The 18,152-nt window shown below is 55.0% G+C and overlaps 1 protein-coding gene across 2 annotated transcripts in view; it reads right to left on the bottom strand.

Moving 5' to 3' along the window:
* ASIC1 (acid sensing (proton gated) ion channel 1) overlaps positions 1–18,152 on the bottom strand; it is a 24,900-nt gene that overhangs the window by 6,003 nt on the left and 745 nt on the right. Inside the window, exons 2-3 of one of the 2 annotated variants that reach the window (XM_005877304.2) lie at positions 17,583–17,960; positions 16,775–16,970 (exon numbers count right to left, since the gene is read on the bottom strand). In XM_005877304.2, coding sequence (XP_005877366.1) covers positions 16,775–16,970; positions 17,583–17,944 — 558 coding nt within the window. In that variant the 5' untranslated portion in view covers positions 17,945–17,960. Of the gene's footprint in view, positions 1–2,965; positions 4,089–16,774; positions 16,971–17,582; positions 17,961–18,152 lie in introns of those variants that run through there. The other variant, XM_005877303.2, reaches the window with a different exon arrangement.

The raw sequence follows: 18,152 nt of genomic DNA on the forward strand, positions 1-18,152 counted from the left end.
GGAATCGCAGTGCCCTTCCGGACTGATTCCTCCTGCGCAGCACATTCGCCATCTGCTTTTGTTCCCACCCATTCTCTGCCCTCCTTCGCCCTGCTGTGTGCACTGGAAAGCTGAGCCCTGTGGGGGCTCCTCTGCTACCTGGACAGGATTCTGGTTGGGTTTGGCCAATGGGTGGCATCAGTAAGAGACCAGGGGGCAGAAGGAGGGAGAGACAGGGCACCTCTCCTTCCCCACCCCTCACGCGGCTGAGGTTCTGGCAGTGGCTGGCCCTCGGTGACCCTCCTGCCCGGAGGACCCCCTGCACAGCCCATTGCCGCCTGCGCTCCTTCTGCCTGCGTGTGACCATGTCCCACGGCTGCCAGGGCCTCAGGCCCCTGGTTGGTTTCCTTAACTCTGCCCCACGCTCATCTTATTCCTGCTGGGACCCTGGCGCAGACACCTCCCACACCAGGATCCCACCACGGCCGCACCCTGGGCCCCCACCCCAGCCCTCTGAGAGCTCCTCTCCCCAAGACCCTCCTCCAAACCCAGTAAGCCTTTTCGTTTCCTCAGGCCATTCGCCCCTGCGTCCCTCATTGTCCCGTTATCACCAGAACCTGAAAGTAAACCCAGTGGCCATGCCCAGGACCGGGCTCACCCAAGCACCAGCAGCTCTTCTCTCAGCACCGGGCGCTGAGCAGCCAGGGCCTGGCACGTTTGGCAATGCGCCTGCAGGACTGTCAGGGCCTCCGGACGGACAGATCTCCGCCGGGACAGTCTCTCCACTCCATCTCCAAGAGCAGAGAGGAGCGAGCCAGTGCTCTATGGCCCTTCTCCCCGGCTTCCCTGAATGCCTCCAGGTTCCCACAAATGGGGTGAATGTGCTTCACTGCTGCTGGCGCGAGTCATAGGTGAGTCCAGGCACAGCCCAGAGGACGAGAGAGACGGAGTGTCTGGCCAGACTGGAGCAGCAGGGGGACAGGGCGCTGCTAGGAGTAGAGTCCTTGCTCCCTCCACCTTCCTAGAACAACCTCCTTCTCCCCGCCTCCAGAAAAGAAAACATGCTGTCCCCCATTTGGGGAGCGAGGTCCCACGATGAGGCAGAAAGAGAACTCTGACAGCTCCTAATCCCCCCAGCCCACTACTGGGTTTCGTGGCATTCAGGCTGGACACACACCACGCCTGCCCTCCGCCTGGGGATGTGAGGAGCTCCCAGGGGCTGAGACGCGCTGGTCCAGCCTGGCCTGGCTCAGAGAGCTGTGCTGCTGGCTGGTGGGCTGCTGCTGCCATCTTGTGGTTCTGGGTGAGAAGTGTCTGTTCTACCCGTCGGTTCAGAGGCAGGAACCCAAGCTGATCCCTTCCTTGTCCCGTGTTGCTCTATGTCCTGGCCTGTGTGAGGCCCAGCAGACCACTCAGTCTGCAGCCGCTCTGCGATGCACTGGTATGCTGACACCCGCCTGCTTCTGCACTAGGAAGGAGGTTGGGGACCGAGGTGTGTGGGGAGGGAGGGCGTGGCATCTGGCACCTGGTCAGACAGAACTGGAAGCTGAACTGGGGAAAAGATGGGTTTCCTCCGCAGGAAAGGCCTTAGACTCCAGAATGGCAAGGAGGTTGATTCTCCCAATGAGAGCTTCCCTGGGAAGAGGGTCCCTGGCCACTTGGAGCTGGGGGTGGGGTCGAAGGGATTTATTCCTCCCTCAGAATAACACGTGCGCGCACACGCACACACACACACTCACACACACACACACTCTCACACACACTCACACACACACGCGCACACACACACACTCACACCCACACACACTCACACACACACTCACACACACACACTCACTCACACACACTCACACACACACGCGCACACACACACACTCACACCCACACACACTCACACACACACTCACACACACACACTCACTCACACACACTCACACACACACGCGCACACACACACACTCACACCCACACACACTCACACACACACTCACACACACACACTCACTCACACACACTCACACACACACGCGCACACACACACACTCACACCCACACACACTCACACACACACTCACACACACACACTCACTCACACACACTCACACACACACGCGCACACACACACACTCACACCCACACACACTCACACACACACTCACACACACACACTCACTCACACACACTCACACACACACGCGCACACACACACACTCACACCCACACACACTCACACACACACTCACACACACACACTCACTCACACACACTCACACACACACGCGCACACACACACACTCACACCCACACACACTCACACACACACTCACACACACACACTCACTCACACACACTCACACACACACGCGCACACACACACACTCACACCCACACACACTCACACACACACTCACACACACACACTCACTCACACACACTCACACACACACGCGCACACACACACACTCACACCCACACACACTCACACACACACTCACACACACACACTGTAGGAGAAACACAGGGAGACCAAGGGAGGATGCAGGGAAGCCCCTGCCGTGGGAGCTGCGGGTGAGGGTGTGGCGGGGCGGAGATGAGGGCTGTCCCCACGCTCCACCTCCCTTCCACACTCTTCCACCTCCAGAAACCAGTGGGCCGGCCCCAGCTCCAGTCCAGGGAGGAGAGTCACAATTGGTACTGCCTGGCCCAGGCACCCACCTGCTGGGCAGCAACTAATTACCGACTAGCACGACACACTTTAATATTTTAACAGGAACAGCGGTACTGAGATCAGAAGCCCAGCTCCAGACCCTGGGGCTCCTGGGTGAGCCCTGGCCAGGCCTCTCTGAGACATGTCACAGAGGGGGGGCGGTCCAGGTGAGGTGGGGGAGGAGCAGGACCCGCCAGCCCCAGCCCCAGAAAGTGAGGGTTAGGGTGCGCCGTGGCAGACACTCTCAGGGTGCCAGGCCGGGCACGGGTCCCCACTCACCACTGAGAAGTTGTGAGGGCCGCAGGGCCCCCCACAGTAGGAGCAATAGAGCAGCATGTCCTCCAGCCGGTGGCAGGAGCGATTGTAGAAGCGGTGCAGGTTAAAAGGCTCCCCAGAGAAGGCCTCGGGCCCCGGGGGGGCCAGGGGCACCCCAGGGTCGTCACTTTCGTCCATCCCCAGCATAGGGGCCAGGTAGAGCAGGTCAGGGTAGCTGAGCTGGGACAGCCGCACGGCGTTGGTGTTGCAGAGGGTGACCGCGGGGAAGGCCAGCTCCGAGGTGGCCACCTCGTCCAGCAGGGTCACGTGAGGGTAGCTGAGGTAATAGGCAACTCGGTCTCCTACCTGGCACAGGAAGGCCCCCAGTGCCAGGACAAAGGCCACCGCCCACAGGGCCTGCCTCGGCCCCGGACCCCCTGCCACAAATATGTGGTTGGGGCCATGGAGGGTGCAGTTGCTGGCGAAGGCCACCAAGTCCTCGGGCAGATCCCCCTCTCTGGCCTCCTTCCTGGGTGCCTCCTTTTCCTTCTCTTCTTCCTCTTCTTCTGATTCTGAGCTGTCTCGCTGCTGCTGCTGCTGCTGCTGCTGCTGCTGCTGCTGCTGCTGCTGGGGACCCTGAACATCTCCCGAGGGCCCGGGGGCCTCCTTTCCAGAGGAGAATGACACGGAGCAGAAGATCCGGATTGGCATCTTCACCAGGGGCTGCCTGGCACCAGGGGATTGGCAGGAGAAAGGTGAAGGAGATGTGGACCCAGGCAGGGTCTGACAGGGCCAGCCACCAGCCCTCCTGCCAGGTCTCCGCCAAGGGCTGGCCCTGGCCGTGTCCTTCCTCATCGGGCCTGTGTGGCAGTGTGGCTGAGCTGGGGCGGGGCATGGAGAGAGGCTCGGCCTGCCCTGCCAGGGAGGGCGGGTGTCTGGGCTGATGAATAATTGAAGGCAGGGTGAAAGGGAGGCTGATGGAGAGGAGGGGGCCCGGAGCCCCTTTTTTCATCACCAGCTCCAGCAGGAATGAGAGGGTTGAAGACAGAATGGAAATCTGGGGAATCCTAGGGGCACCTGGCACCCACCTCTCCAGGTGGGACGGGACCTAGATCCTAGATAGTCCCTTGCTCTCTGCCAAGCCAGCAAAAGCCCCTGCTCCTCCCGTCTCTCTCTCTCTCTCTCTCTCTCTCTCTCTCTCTCTCTCTCTCCCACACACACACACACACACACACTTTCAAGCTCCCTCTCATCCTCCAATCTGTTCCTCAGCATCCCCTCAGCCTTCCCACCCCAATTCAGGGTCCTCTCCCTCACTCCCCCCTGGTCCAGCCAGGCCTCTGGCATATCTGAGCCCCCACACCCCCTTGGCACTCTCTCAGACCTCTAATTCCTCTCCAATTCCCCCTGACTCACAATCCCCCCCAATTATTTCATTGACTCCCCAATTCTCCCAATATCCATTATACCCCAGTCCAGTTCTCTTCTACTCATTCCTTTGGATTCTCTGTTTCCTTTCCATCACTGTCCTGACCCCAATTTACTTTCAGTTATTTCCTGAACCCCCAATTCTCCTGCAGTCACACTCCCTTGACTTCCCAATTTCCCTCCAGCCAGTCCCTGACCCCATTCCTCCTCCGCTCAGTCCCCTCACCCATCTCGGCTTCAGGTCAGCACCCTCCCCGATGCTGAGCTGTACTTAGGTCACTTTCCCCTCTTCCGTTCCCTCTGTGGCTTGGGGGGCAGCCCAGGTTCCATTAGCACAGGTCTCTCACTGACCACAGACTCATTTATGGCCAGTTCCCAGCACTAGGGGGAGGGACCCCATCTCTTGCAGCTGAAAAGCTTCCTAATAGATCACCCCTCCCCCTCCCAGCTTGCCCACTGCCCAACAGTCCAGGAGAGGAGCTCTAGGAATTCTCTTCTGGTGGGTGGAAGAATCTGAGATCAGAGCAGAGACCGGGTCCTGGGTCAGGTGGGGAGTGTTGGGAACCAACCTGGGTATCCCCCCAAACCCTCAGCCTCACAGATGCCGCCCAGCCCCTCAGTCTCTAAGGCCCCCGTTGTCCCTAATTTCTCATTCCCTTCCCCCAGGCCCCCGGCCCCTCTGTGGGCTCTGATTACTCAGGGCCACTGGTTGAGGAACTTGAGCCACCAGCCAAGTCTCCAGGGCCTAGAAGGTGACCTGAGGAGGGGAGGGAGGGAGGTGACGCATATTAACCCTTCCTCTGCAGGGCCGGAGGAGGCGCAGTGGGGGCTGGACAAGTCTACTTGGGCCTTACCGCTCCTTAACCAACCCACAGCCCCAGGCCTCGTTCCCTTCCCCTCCTCTCCCCTCCCTCCCTGCTCCCACACATCTTCCCTTCTCCATTTGCATGCAGAGACCCCGGAGTGTGTTGGGTATAGAAGGCAGAGTGCCAAGTTCCAGCAGAACTGACTGATGTGGGACCTTTAGCCTCAGCTTTGCTGCCAGGGACACAGAGGCCCCAGAGAAGAGCAGCCTTTGAGATCTGGCCCCTCTCCATCCTTCCGCCATTGCCCTAGGACTGGCCTCCTCTTCCTTTGCCCAAACAACAGCCTTTCAATGGGTCTTCCCGCGGGCCCCCCCCCCCCAGCCCTGCAGTGTCTCCCCATTTTCAGTCCGTGCTATGTAATTCTGACCAGTCTCCTTCTTAAAGACCTTCTCTCATTCCTCAGTGCCTCTTGGTAAAAGTCAACCCAACCCCATAGGCCTTTGCAATTTGCCTTCCATCCTCACCTCCCCTTCACCCCAGTCCATCGTCCAGCCACCATGCCCTTCTCCCGTTCTGCAGACACACCAGGCTTATCCATAGTTCCATGCCTTCTCTGGACTCCATCTGAAGGCTTACTCATCTTTCAAGACCCTCCTCATACATTACCTCCTCCAAGAAGCCTTCCCTGACTCCACAGGGCATAGTCAGTGCCCACCCAGGGAACAGACTAGAAGGTCCGTTCTGCTCAAGGCCCTTCAGGCATGAGTAGTGACCAGCAGCTCCTTGAGGCCAGGGACTATGAGAACAAGAGCAGGACCGAAGGACCAAGTGGAGAAACAGGAACCAAGAAAGACCAGGAACACGCTGGGCAACCAGAGATAAGAGATGAAGAGAGGCCCTCACCTCCAGCTGTTGTCCTCATGCTTCTGTAGGCAGTCAGGGCTCCTTCTCTGTTTCCTGCCCCCTGCGCATTTTCACCCTGCCCACCAGACCTCAGCTGTGGGACTTTGCATGTCCTCAGGCTGGGTTTCAGAGGTGGGTTCCAGCCTCGGGCTGGAGGAGGCTTGGGCTGGCCGTATGCTCCACACCCACTAGAGGGCAGTGTCCCGGCCTTCAGATGTCCTGGCAGGGGAAGTAGATTGGACTTCCAAAAGGAGGAAACTAAGGCAGGGGAAGCTTCCAGTGTGGGGGCCTCCTCAGGGAGAAAGGGGTGCACACAGAGCAGCTTCCGAGGACAGCCTCTCTGGCATGGCTGGACACTGCTTCCCCACACCACCACAAAGACCCACGGCGCACACCCACACATCTCTACCTATAGACACACAGCCCTCTTGCGGACAACAAACGTAACACGCACCCTAACTGCACTTCCTCGTCCATCTTCTAACATCCTCTCCTATCTTAGCTCGTTCCAGTAGACAAATCCAAATTTTTCACAATCATGGGAGGTGAGGCAAGCAGCACTCACAGACCCCCAAGCGTACACAGAGGGCCCCAGAGAAGTGGCCAAGCAGACACACATGCAGAACAGGACTCAATTCTGATCGCTCTGTCCACGGCTGCGGCCTTCCCCACGCCAGTCCCGAGCCCGTCGCTCCTCAGCTGTGATGCTCTCTCAGTGGTGTCTGCCTTTCTCTATCTCTCTCTCTCTCTGAACCCAAATCACCCTCACATCTGTGGAATGTTTCATGCTTTTCAAATGACAGCTCATGGGATCCTTACACAACCCAGTGAATTAAGCAGGTTGAGTAACTTCACCCCCACTTGACAAATGAGGAAACTGGGGCACAGTGACCTCGTCCAGTCTCACGGAGAGCAAGTAGTGGGCTTGAGACTAGAATTAAGTTCTTCTTCTCCAAATCCCTTTCTTTTCTGTCCTTTCATTTACCCATCAAATATTTCCCGAGTGTCTGTGTGCTGAGGACACAGGGAGAACAGATAAAGGACCGGGATCCTGCCGTCAATGAGCTTACTGTCTAATGGGGGAGACAGACATCAGTTTTTTTAAATCACAAAAATGAATATGAATGAAAGACTATGATAAGTGTATGAAAAACTGATTTTATGAGGGTGGATGATAAGGAATCTGACCCAGACAAGTAATCAAGTAAAGTTTCTCTGAAGAAGTGATGTTTGAGTTGCAATCTAAAGAATAAGGAGGAATGCCTGGCGGGTGTTGCTCAGTGGTTGAGCAACAACCTATGAACCAGGAAGTCATGGGTCTGATTCCAGGTCAGGGCACATGCCCAGGTTGCGGACTCAACCCCCAGTAGGGGAGTGCAGGAGGCAGCGGATCAATGACTTTCTCTCATCATTGATGTTTCTATCTCTCTCCCTATCACTTTCTGTCTCTGAAATCAATTTTAAAAGACTTGTTTAAAAAAAATAAAATGTTGTATATTTGTATAATGAGATACTACACAGCACTGAAAAAGAACTACTGCAACGCACAACAATGATCCTGAATGTCACAGACACAATTATAAAAGGAAAAAAAAACAGACATAAGAGTGATACACTGTATAAGGACACATATACTCTAGGAAGTTCAAGACCAGGTGAAAAGTCTCTGTACGGACAGCAGTCAGAATAAAGGTTAATTTTTATGCCGCAGCATTGACTAGGGAAGGGTCTGGAGCAGCCGTGGGCAAACTACAGCCCACGGGCCGGATCCAGCCCGTTTGAAATGAATAAAACTAAAAAACAAAAAGACCATACCCTTTTATGTAATGATGTTTACTTTGAATTTATATTAGTTCACACAAACACTCCATCCATGCTTTTGTTCCGGCCCTCCGGTCCAGTTTAAGAACCCATTGTGGCCCTCGAGTCAAAAAGTTTGCCCACCCCTGGTCTGGAGGAACTTCCTGGGGTGCTGGAAATGCTTTACACTTTTAAACCAATGTAAATACACACCAATAAAATATGTAAAATACTAAATTGTGAGATACAGCAACATAAAAATATACTAATGAAAAATTCATCGTGATACCATTTAGTCATACCACCTCATGATTTTAAAGAAGAGGAAGGCTTGGGCCTGAGACTTGAGTAGTGCCAACATTTAATGGTCAAACAGGAAAATGAACTGGCAAAGAGTCAGAAGGAGTGGCTAGACCAGCAGTTCTCAACCTGTGGGTTGAGACCCCTTTGGCGGTCGAACGACCCTTTCACGGGGGTCGCCTAAGACCATCCTGCATATCAGATATTTACATTACGATTCGTAACAGTAGCAACATTACAGTTATGAAGTAGCAACGAAAATAATTTTATGGTTGGATCACAACATGTGGAACTGTATTTAAAGGGCCAAAAGGTTGAGAACCACTGGGCTAGACAAAGGAGGAAGCCTGAGAGAGTATGGTTGTCAGGAAGGAGAACGGTTGAAAAAAAGAGGGATTTGGCAACATGGGGATCACTTAGCTAGAACCGTTTTGGTGAAGTGCTGGGGCAGGAGAGAGGCGGCCTGGAGTGGATTAGAGAGTGACTTGGAGATGAAAAAATGAAGACAGCGGAATACATACATATCTTTTAAGAATTTTGCCTGTGAAAGGAAGCAGAGACATCGTGTATGTGGGAGTTAGAAGGGGCTGTGGAGTTCAGACATCTGTAATTCGGTTTTTATCTTAACCTTAAAGCCCGATGCACGGTAAGTGCTCAATAAATGTTAACTGTCATAGCTATACAATTCAAGATGGGAGAATCTTAAGCATGTTTCACTATCAATGGGAAGGTTCCACTGGAGAGGGAGAGACTGGCCGGAGAGGAGGGAGAGGCAGCATCTTTAGGGAGAAGGAGAGCAGATGGAAAGAATTGGTGGGGATTTCAGCCTAGATAAGCTGGATGCTCCCCTCTGGGGGTTGGTTCCCAGAGAAGGTAGAAGACCTTGTCAGAGGCTTCTATCATCTCGGTGAAGCGGGAACCAAGGGCTTCTGCTGAAGGTGAGAGGGGCAGGAAGGTGGCTATTTGAGAAGAGTCATCACCGGGGAGAGCAAGTTGACCAGGACAACACAGTGGGGTTGCCAGGCAGCACTGCAGCCCATTTAAGGATGTTGGTCATGAACACAATGCGCTTCAAGCTGGTCTGTTGTGTGCCTTCCTCTGGTAGAGCCTGACTGCCCTGGAGCTGCCCTGAGGAGAGCGGCGGTGGGCGTCTGAGGTGGGACCTGGCCAAATGGAGCAGGGAAAAGGCAGAGGAATCCAAAGACCCAGTGGGTGTGCTCCACTTGAGGCCGGGATCCCTTCTCCTTCGCCCCCTTCCTCCCCCTTCCGGCCTCACCACAGCTTCTTCACAGCGGGTGCACCGCAGGGCGCCTAGAGCACTCTCACCACACACCAGGCTCGCTCCTGGAGTCATACACAGGAACCTGGACTTAGAAGATCTGACGTCAAGGTCCCACTCTGTCATTTCCTGGCTGCATGACCGCGAGCAAGCACCGAGCACCTCTGAGCCTCAGTTTCCTCATCTTTCAAAGGAAGGCATTAAACTGTCCCCGCCTCCCAGATTTATGAGGGTCGCATGAGCTAAAGTAAAGGGAATCTGTTCATTGCAAAGTGAGACGGAAAGAGATGATTAATTTTGCTGGTATGAGCTCTGCATGCCACCAGAGGTTTTCCACACACAAGCTCCCTCCCGCAGCCACGCAAAGTGAGCTGCATGCCTCCGTGCACATGCACACACACCCACTTCACACCCTCATCTACACCCACAGTCTCCCACTTAGACATGCACACTGAGGTGCACGTGTGTGCTTGCACACTTGGGGCACACATGCAGGGAGCCTGAGTTGGCTGCTGTCCATGGTCAAGGCCACTGCAGCAATCTCTCCCCTGGGGATGTTCCCAGGCTGGCACGATGATGCGACACACCAATTGGGGACACACACACACACACACACACACACACACACACACACACAGCTACACAGCCCAACCTCCCAGGCCCCCAGGACTGTCAGAGGCATTGAGAGGATGCAATGAGAGGGGTGGAAAAGGATTTTCTTTCCAAGAACTCACTGGAGTTCAGAAAAATCACAGGTCGCCCCCCCTCTACCTTGGGATCTGCCTGGGGTAGCAGAGTCTCTGTCTTATACTTTGTTGAGGGAACTTGCCCTCAAGGTGAATACACAGTAGTTTCACACTCATTTAAAAGTTTTCCATGAGGAAGACGTCTGTTCCATGTGTCCAAGACAGTCGGTACCGCACATCCATTCTACACATGGGCCGGCACGGGCTTAGCATGAGTCCCAGAGGCGGAAGGAGGGGCTGCCCCTTGGCAAAGAATAATTTAACAGCCTACAGGAAATGGGACCCAGAAGCTCAGAAATGGAGCATATGAAACTATTCCCAAAACATAACCCAGGAATGCCAATACCCAGCCTCGCCCTCCTTCCGAACTAGGTACCACTTCTCACTCTTGCAGTCTGCTTCCCAGTCTGCCTTCCACAATCCCCATGCACAGGTCCTGACTGGAAGGGTAGAGGCTCCTGGAGCAGCCACTCAGACATACGGCGAGGGAAGGCTTGTGCCTAAGGGGCCCGGCAGAGGCGGGCAATGGCCCTTGCTGGGGAGGATTGGGCTGCCCATCAGCTGGGTCGGCGTGGGGAGAAACCACACGTTCTACTAACCTGGAGTTTTTGAAAAGCTGAGCTGGGCTGGGCAGGTTGGAAGGTCTCCACCTGGATGTCGAGGACCCTTTCATCCCTGGCATGTGGCTCCTTGCTCCCAAGGCTTCTGTTTGTGCTGCCCACCCTCTCAGCTCTGAGCCTGCCTGGGAATTGCCCTTCACTCCAAGCTCCCTGAGGGCAGGGACAGGCTCTGCCCGTTCACCACCCAGCTTGAGCCTGGCACTCAGAAGGGGCTCTGTCACAGAATAAATCAAGTGGAGACTGACACACCTCCTGCCTAATAGTCAGCCTCCCTCACCATCCCCCAGAATTAAAACTGTCTTCCACAAAGTTGAATCATGCTCAGAAGCAACTCCCACCCACAACAGAACCCTCGCCCGCTCTGTGGGCTTCCCCTCTGCTTCCGGACACGGACCAGGTGCAGCAGGGCCATACCTTGCAGTTGCCCAAAGGCTGGGGCAGGAGAAAGGCGCTTGGAGGTGCTCCCCCCCTACCCCCAACCGTCGCCCTCCTTCCTGCTCTGCCCCCAGAGGCACTCAGTAACTCACATCAATTCCCTATTACTTTAGCCAGCAGCCAGGAGATCAATTAAGTTAGAGCAGCCTCTTAGCTGACAGTAGTCTGGGAGAGGGGTGGAGTCAGAAATGCTAGGGGAGGGTAGAGGTGAGAGAGGAAACTACGTTAGGAGAGAGAGAGAGAGAGAGAGAGAGAGACCCTCCAATCTAGGGTCCCCTGGATTCTCGCAGCTGGCTGTATGCTGTACTCGTCTCTTCTCAACTCGGGGAGGGAAGGAGAGAAGGGAAGGATAAGGCTGGAGGAAGTTCCAAGAACCCCTGGGTCCGGAGTGCCTCTCCTCCGAAGTTGACCTCTCCATTCCAGGCTCTCCTGTCCCTCTGCAACCCGTGCATGCTCCCCTGTCCGAGCCCCCTGTCCCCCATGAAGACCACCAGGCCTCTAGGTGGAGTTGCCCATGACCTCCCCCTTTCTCTGTGTGTGTGGCAGCCTTCCCCCTCAGCAGCCCCTCCACTCCCTACCTAGCTGGAGGGAGCAGACCCAGGTAGTAAGGGTGGGCCCTCCCAGGGACTCCTGGTCTGAGCTGCTAAGGGCTGGGGTGTGTGAGGGTGAGGGGTGTCAGTGAAGGGGCAGAGCCATCCCTGGGGATAAGGGAGCTCCCTGCTAGGCCTGGCTCTCCCTGGGACCTGCGATCCAGCTCTGCTTGCTGTAAGATGACTTCTCCCTCCCCTCCGGGTCCCCAAATCACCCACCTCCTCTTCTATCAGCACCTCACCCCATAGGGGCTCCAGGAGATTCCTGTCCTCCTCCAGGACCCCAGGGGGATTTCTGTGTCATCCTCTTCTCTCCACCTCTCCTCTGGGGGATTCCTGCCCCCCTCCAGAGTCCTGGGGGCCCCTGAGGGGCCCTCATGGATTCCTGTCCCCAATCCTTTGTGCCCCAATTCCATCCCCTCCTGAGGGAGCATACTATCCCCACTACACACCCACCCCTAGGATTTCCAGTCTCTGCCCTCCCTTCCCTCTGTTCCAGGGTCCAGAAATGAATTCCGTTTCTCTCTCCCCCAGGCAGAGGCTCTGGGTCTCAGCTGGCGGAGGGGGTGGCATAGGGCAGACTGGGCAACCATCTGCCAGCCCCCTCCCCTTGGTGCTGTTCAGCATTCCAGCCACATTGCCGCTCCCAATGCCAGGGACAGATAAGGTGCAGCTGGAGGCTGGCACCAGCTGCGACTGCGCTCACTCCCCCCAGCCCCAACCCAGACACTGCCAGACAGCTGCGCCCCCAGGCCCCCTCCATGGAACCCCTGCCCTGCCTTGGCCTGGGTAGCATTAAAGTGGGTGGGAGCGAGGAGCCCCTGTTGCCCTGGCAACCAAGCACCCCACCATGAAGGGGAGGAGGTCTTGTGGGTGGGTCTCTGGTTGCTCTTTCGGTAGCTCAGGAGAGAGCTCCTGAGGCCGACCCAACCCCCAACCCGGCTGCTGTGGGGATGTCTCCCCATTGCCCTCTGCCTCTTCAGTCTCACAGAGTTTCCAACCAGTTCCTCCCCGATTTAGCCCAGGTTCCCCATTATCACCCCACTCTCCCAAGCGGACTCAGCCGCAGCTGGGGATGGACCTGTCAAACACTGTGACCACCAGTCTGTCCCCTGGTCTGAGCTGGGATGTTTGAGAGTGTACCATTCCCATGGCCCCCGAACCGTCCTCCAGAGCAGACACACCCTCACAGACCCTCACACACACTCACACACACACACCTTCACAGACCCCCACACACACTCACACACACTCACACACACCCTTACAGACCCTCACATACACACACTCACACACACCCTCACACACACACCTTCACAGACCCCCCCACACACACCCTTACAGACCCTCACATACACACACTCACACACACCCTCACATACACTCTCACACACACACCTTCACAGACCCCCCCACACACACACCCTTACAGACCCTCTCATACACACACTCACACACACCCTCACAGACCCTCACACACTCACACACACTCACACACACACACTCATGGACACACACACACTCAGGGACACACACACACACTCAGGGACACGCACACACTCAGGGACCTTCACACACTCTCACAGACCCCCACACTCACAGACACACACACACACACCCTCACAGACCCTCACACACACCCTCACAGACCCTCACACACTCACACACACTCACACATACCCTTACAGACCCTCACACACATACACACACCCTCACAGACCCTCACACACACTCACACAACTCTCACAGACCCTCACACACACCCTCACACACACCCTCACAGACCCTCACACACACTCTCACACACACACATGCCCTCACATACAAGCTCTTATAGATTGGATGAGGGTTGCCCTTTGAAACCTGCAAAGGAGTTCACCTGGTGTCCATGCACACTATATTTTGCAAACACTGTGAGCCAGGGCTTGGACCCCCCAGTTAGGAACCTCTGCTCTTGATGTGCCAAGATGTCTCCCCTAAGCTCTAACCCGATACAGATGTTTTCTGTCAGTGTCACATCTGCCTAGTGGGTAGATACACGCCTTTTGGTCTAGCAGAGACTGGCAAGGATGAAAAAGCAGCTGTTCACTATGAGACCAGGAGAGAAGAAAGAAGGTAGAGTCCTGGCTGGTGTTGTTCAGTGGTTAAAACATCAGCCTGCACACCCACAGAGGAATCAAGGGTTCGATTCCCTGTCAAAGGCGTATACCTGGGTTGCAGGTTTGATCCCTGGCACCAGTAGGAGCACGTGTGGGAAGCAACCAATCTATGTGTCTCTCTCACATCGATGTTTCTCTTTCTCCCCCTCCCTCTCTCCCTTCCACTTTCTCTAATGAGGATTAACAAAGAAAAAGAGAGAGAGAGAAATAGAGAGAGAGAGAGAGAGAGAGAGAGAGAGTAGAGCAGAGCATCAGGCAAGGAGTGTCTGCACCCCTTAGAACCAGGGAGCCGGAGGAGTGCCAGACCCTTCTCCACCAGGGAGATGTCAGACATGGACTCACAACACGGGTCCCATCCATTAGGAGCATCCCAATTGGCAAAAGTGGTAGAGTTCCTGGCATGGAAAGGATCCGGCAGTGAGGTCAACCAGAGAGGGTAGAAGAAGGGCCTGAGAGGTTTGGGTTCAGCCAGATTAAGGGTCAGGTCTTTGATATGGGCTCAGAAACAGCAAAAACCTCATCTTGCCTGACAACCCAGACCAAGAAGTGCCTGCAAGCTCCTGGCCTGCATCTCTCTTCCCAGCAAAAGGAAGAACTCAGATTACTCCAGAACTTTCTGAACCAATCATCTCTCCATCTGACAGCTCAGAATTGTCCCCTCAGACACGATGGAATGATCACATTCCAGTATCTTCATTTCCATAAACCAAACATGTCTTAGCATCACCACTTGGAATCTCTCTGGACATGAGAGACGAACGGAGCAACGGAACACTCTCTACGGACTAACTGTACCCTCATGTTACACCTTAGCACCTTCCCAGGTTGAGTCAAACAATTCCCTCCCTCCCCAACACTACAAACCATCCACAGAGGGATGGTTTTTCTCTTTCTTGGTGGTCCCTTCTGCTTGTGTGTTGGGAGGAAGGCCTTGGCTTTCACTTTCACCTTCACCAACAGTTCTATTCTCTTGGGAGCATAGTTGGTGAGCCTGGGAACCCTTAGGTCAAGGGCTCTGGGGAATCCAGGACTCTCCTGTTTTGAGGAAGGAAAAGAGGGAAGAAAGTGGTCCTTGCATCGCATTAAGCGCCCCATCAGCTTGGCTCAGCAAGTTGTATGATCATGTAACTTTTGTCTGGTAGGATTGACAAAGGCTCATAAAACCAGTCTGTAGAGCAGGGCTTTAAACGATTGGGAAGTCTGCTTGGTGGGTGTGGCTCAGTAGTTGAGCATCGACCCATGCACCAAGAGGACTCCGACTGGATTCTGGGTTAGGACAAATGCCTGAGTTTCGGGGGCCAATTGCCCTATCCCTGGTAGGGGGCGTGCAGAGGCAGCCGATCAATCAATCAATCGATGTTCTCTCTCTCTCCCTTTCTCTCTCTCTCTAAAATAAAATAAAAACATATATATTTTTTAAAAAAACTTAATTTCATTAAAAAAATTGGGAAGTCTTGTGTAACCTCAGCAAGAAAAAACAAGCATGACCTTTCTACAGGCTCAACCTTTCTACACAAACAAATGCAGTTCATGCTCCCATAATGCTAGGAGGAAGCAAGCAAGTAGGGAAGAAAACGGGCAGGGAGAAAGGGGAGGTTCTGAGAGTGGAGACTTGGGGCAGGCATGGAGAGCAAGGGGCTCCTAGGGGAGGCTGGGTTTTCAGAGACCAGTGGCCAGAATTGGAAGTAGATACGCTGACTCCAGGGTCAGCAGTGTTAACAAAAAGAGCACACTGCACTGGGACTTAAGGAGACACGTTCTAATCCTGAATCTGTAACTAACCAGCTATGTGAGCTCGGGCAGCTCATTCTCCCTCTCAGTTCGTGCACTCATAAAATAGAGATAATATGACTATTTATCTAGGGGATTGCAGGAGTCTAGAAAGCATTCTGAAGAATTACCAGCATCGTCCTCTCATTCAGTGCTATTTTCCATACACGGCTCCAGGTCCTCTGGTCCCTTTCCAGCCTCTTTCTGATTCTACGCCCTCAGGAACCTGTCTGACTTGCTTAGGATCACCCGGTACAGAGCGTGCCCCTAACCCTCTCTGGGGTGATGGCTTTGAGGCAGCCCCACCTGTGGGGCATCTCCATTTTAAGAAGCAAAGGGAGCTTGCTGTTCAGCCATGACTGTGTAGCCCAAATCATCTCTCCTTCCTCAGACCGAGTAGCACTGGTGGCTCTTGATGGCAAGGGGGTAACCCAATTGGACTGTGTGTGTGTGTGTGTGTGTGTGTGTGTGTGTGTGTGTGTGTATAGTGGCACGGAGAGAATTACCTGTCTGGCTATTTAAGAGAAAGCTTCCCTTACTTTTCATGTTTCACAGTGCTTCTCAAACTTGAATTCAAATCACCCAGGGATCTTGTTAAAAGGCAGATTCTGATTCAAGAGGTGGGGTGGTAAAGTCTGCATTTCTTTCCAGCTCCCAGGGGAGGGTCCTCAGCCCCTACCCCCAGCTCTGACACCTGTGGTGCCGAAGGTAAGCTTGATGGGGACAAGGCCATGCCAGACTGTGTGTGCCTGTGTGTGTTGTGCACTGGGGGTTCTCTTTGTTGCCATAGCGTGGACACAAGGCTGAGGCTCCAGCCCTCACACAGAACAAATGCACCCCCATGCTGAACAAAATCCCCTGCGAGCCCCAGGGACACATAGCTTCCTCTCCCAGTGGAGCCAGCAGGATGAGAAGACTGCCTGCTCCTAGCCTCCTCCTCCTCTGGGGGCCCGGCTGACTCACACGCCTCACACTCCGCACCAGGGGACTCACTCACCACCTTGAAGTCTTCTGCGCTGCAGACCTCCCCCCGGAATTGGCAGGAGAGCAGCATGTCTCGAATGTCATGCCCCGCGCGGTCGTAGAACTCGCGCATGTTGAAGGGCTTGGGCTTGAAGCTGCGGAAGTTGGCCTTGTCCTGCAGTATCTCCAGCTGCTTCTCATCTGCCATCTGTGTGTCGGGTATCTCATACCTGGAGCCCGGGGGTGATCCGCGCACGGATCAGCATGATTTTCGATTCCTGCCTCTGTTTGGCCTCCAGTGTCCCATACCCACCCTCCAGGGAATGCGGGGAGGGCAGCATCCAGCCCTGTGGGTAGGTCTGGGCACAGGCATAGAATAGAGCAGGGCGTGTCCAGAGGACATGCCCCCTAGGATCTGAGAAGGCAGAAGGATCTGTAGATCTCAGCACAGCGGTAAGGGTGGGGCGACAGAGAGATCAAAGCTGGAGCTACGGCTTTTATAGTCTCGACCTGTTAAAGATGGTCTGTCCCCAGCCCCTAAGTGAGCAGATCAAGACGTAGTGGCAGGAAGGTGGGGAAAGGTCACTCCAAAGAGGGTGCTGATGTCTCACAGCTCAGGCTGGGTAGGGGCAGGGCTGGGCTGGGCTACGCTGGGATCCAAGACTGGGTGCCCTTAATTGAGTGCTCAGCAGTATCCCAATTCCTTTGCAGTGAGTGGCAGGTTTGAGGGGGATTTGAGGGCGAGGTTGTCTGGGTTTTATGGAGTTAGGGAATGGGTGCCTGGGAGCTGGGATGCATGCAACTCTAGGAGCCCGGCTGGGGGATGGGTGGGAGCCACCCACCTGTTGTTGAGCAGGGCCAGTAGCTCCCCAGCGTGGTACAGGTCGTTCTTGGAGACTTGGCTAAACCGGAACTCATTGAGGTTGCACAGCGTGATGGCAGGAAAGGTGAGCTGGGAGGCAGCCACCTCGTCGAGCTTGGTGACGTGGTGGTAGTTGAAGTAGTACTGCACACGCTCCGTGCACACACACAGCAGCACAGCCAGTGAGCCCAGGAAGCACAGGGCCCAGAGCGCCCGCTTTAGTGACAGCCGCTCGTAGGAGAAGATGTGGGCCAGGCCGTGCAGCGTGGAGCTGCTGGCGAAGGCCTGGATGCTCACCGGCTGGACTCCACCCACCTCTTCCTCCTCAGCCTTCAGTTCCATCCTGGCCGAGGGGATCCTGAGGGAAGGGCAGGGAGGGAGTCTGTCATTATCCTGGGATGAAAGTACATACAGGGTCCCTCCAAATGTGTGCATCTGAAGTTCCCATCGCCTGAGGTCACTGCCTCTGGGGCAGTAGACTCCCTGGTGTGCCAGCCCAGAGGGGGACTGGCCCAGGGACACACTCCCAGCAGAGGGTTCCTCCAAATGC

This window comes from Myotis brandtii, unplaced genomic scaffold (genome assembly GCF_000412655.1).
Source record: "Myotis brandtii unplaced genomic scaffold, ASM41265v1 scaffold517, whole genome shotgun sequence".
In the NCBI taxonomy this organism is placed as follows: Eukaryota; Metazoa; Chordata; class Mammalia; order Chiroptera; family Vespertilionidae; genus Myotis; species Myotis brandtii.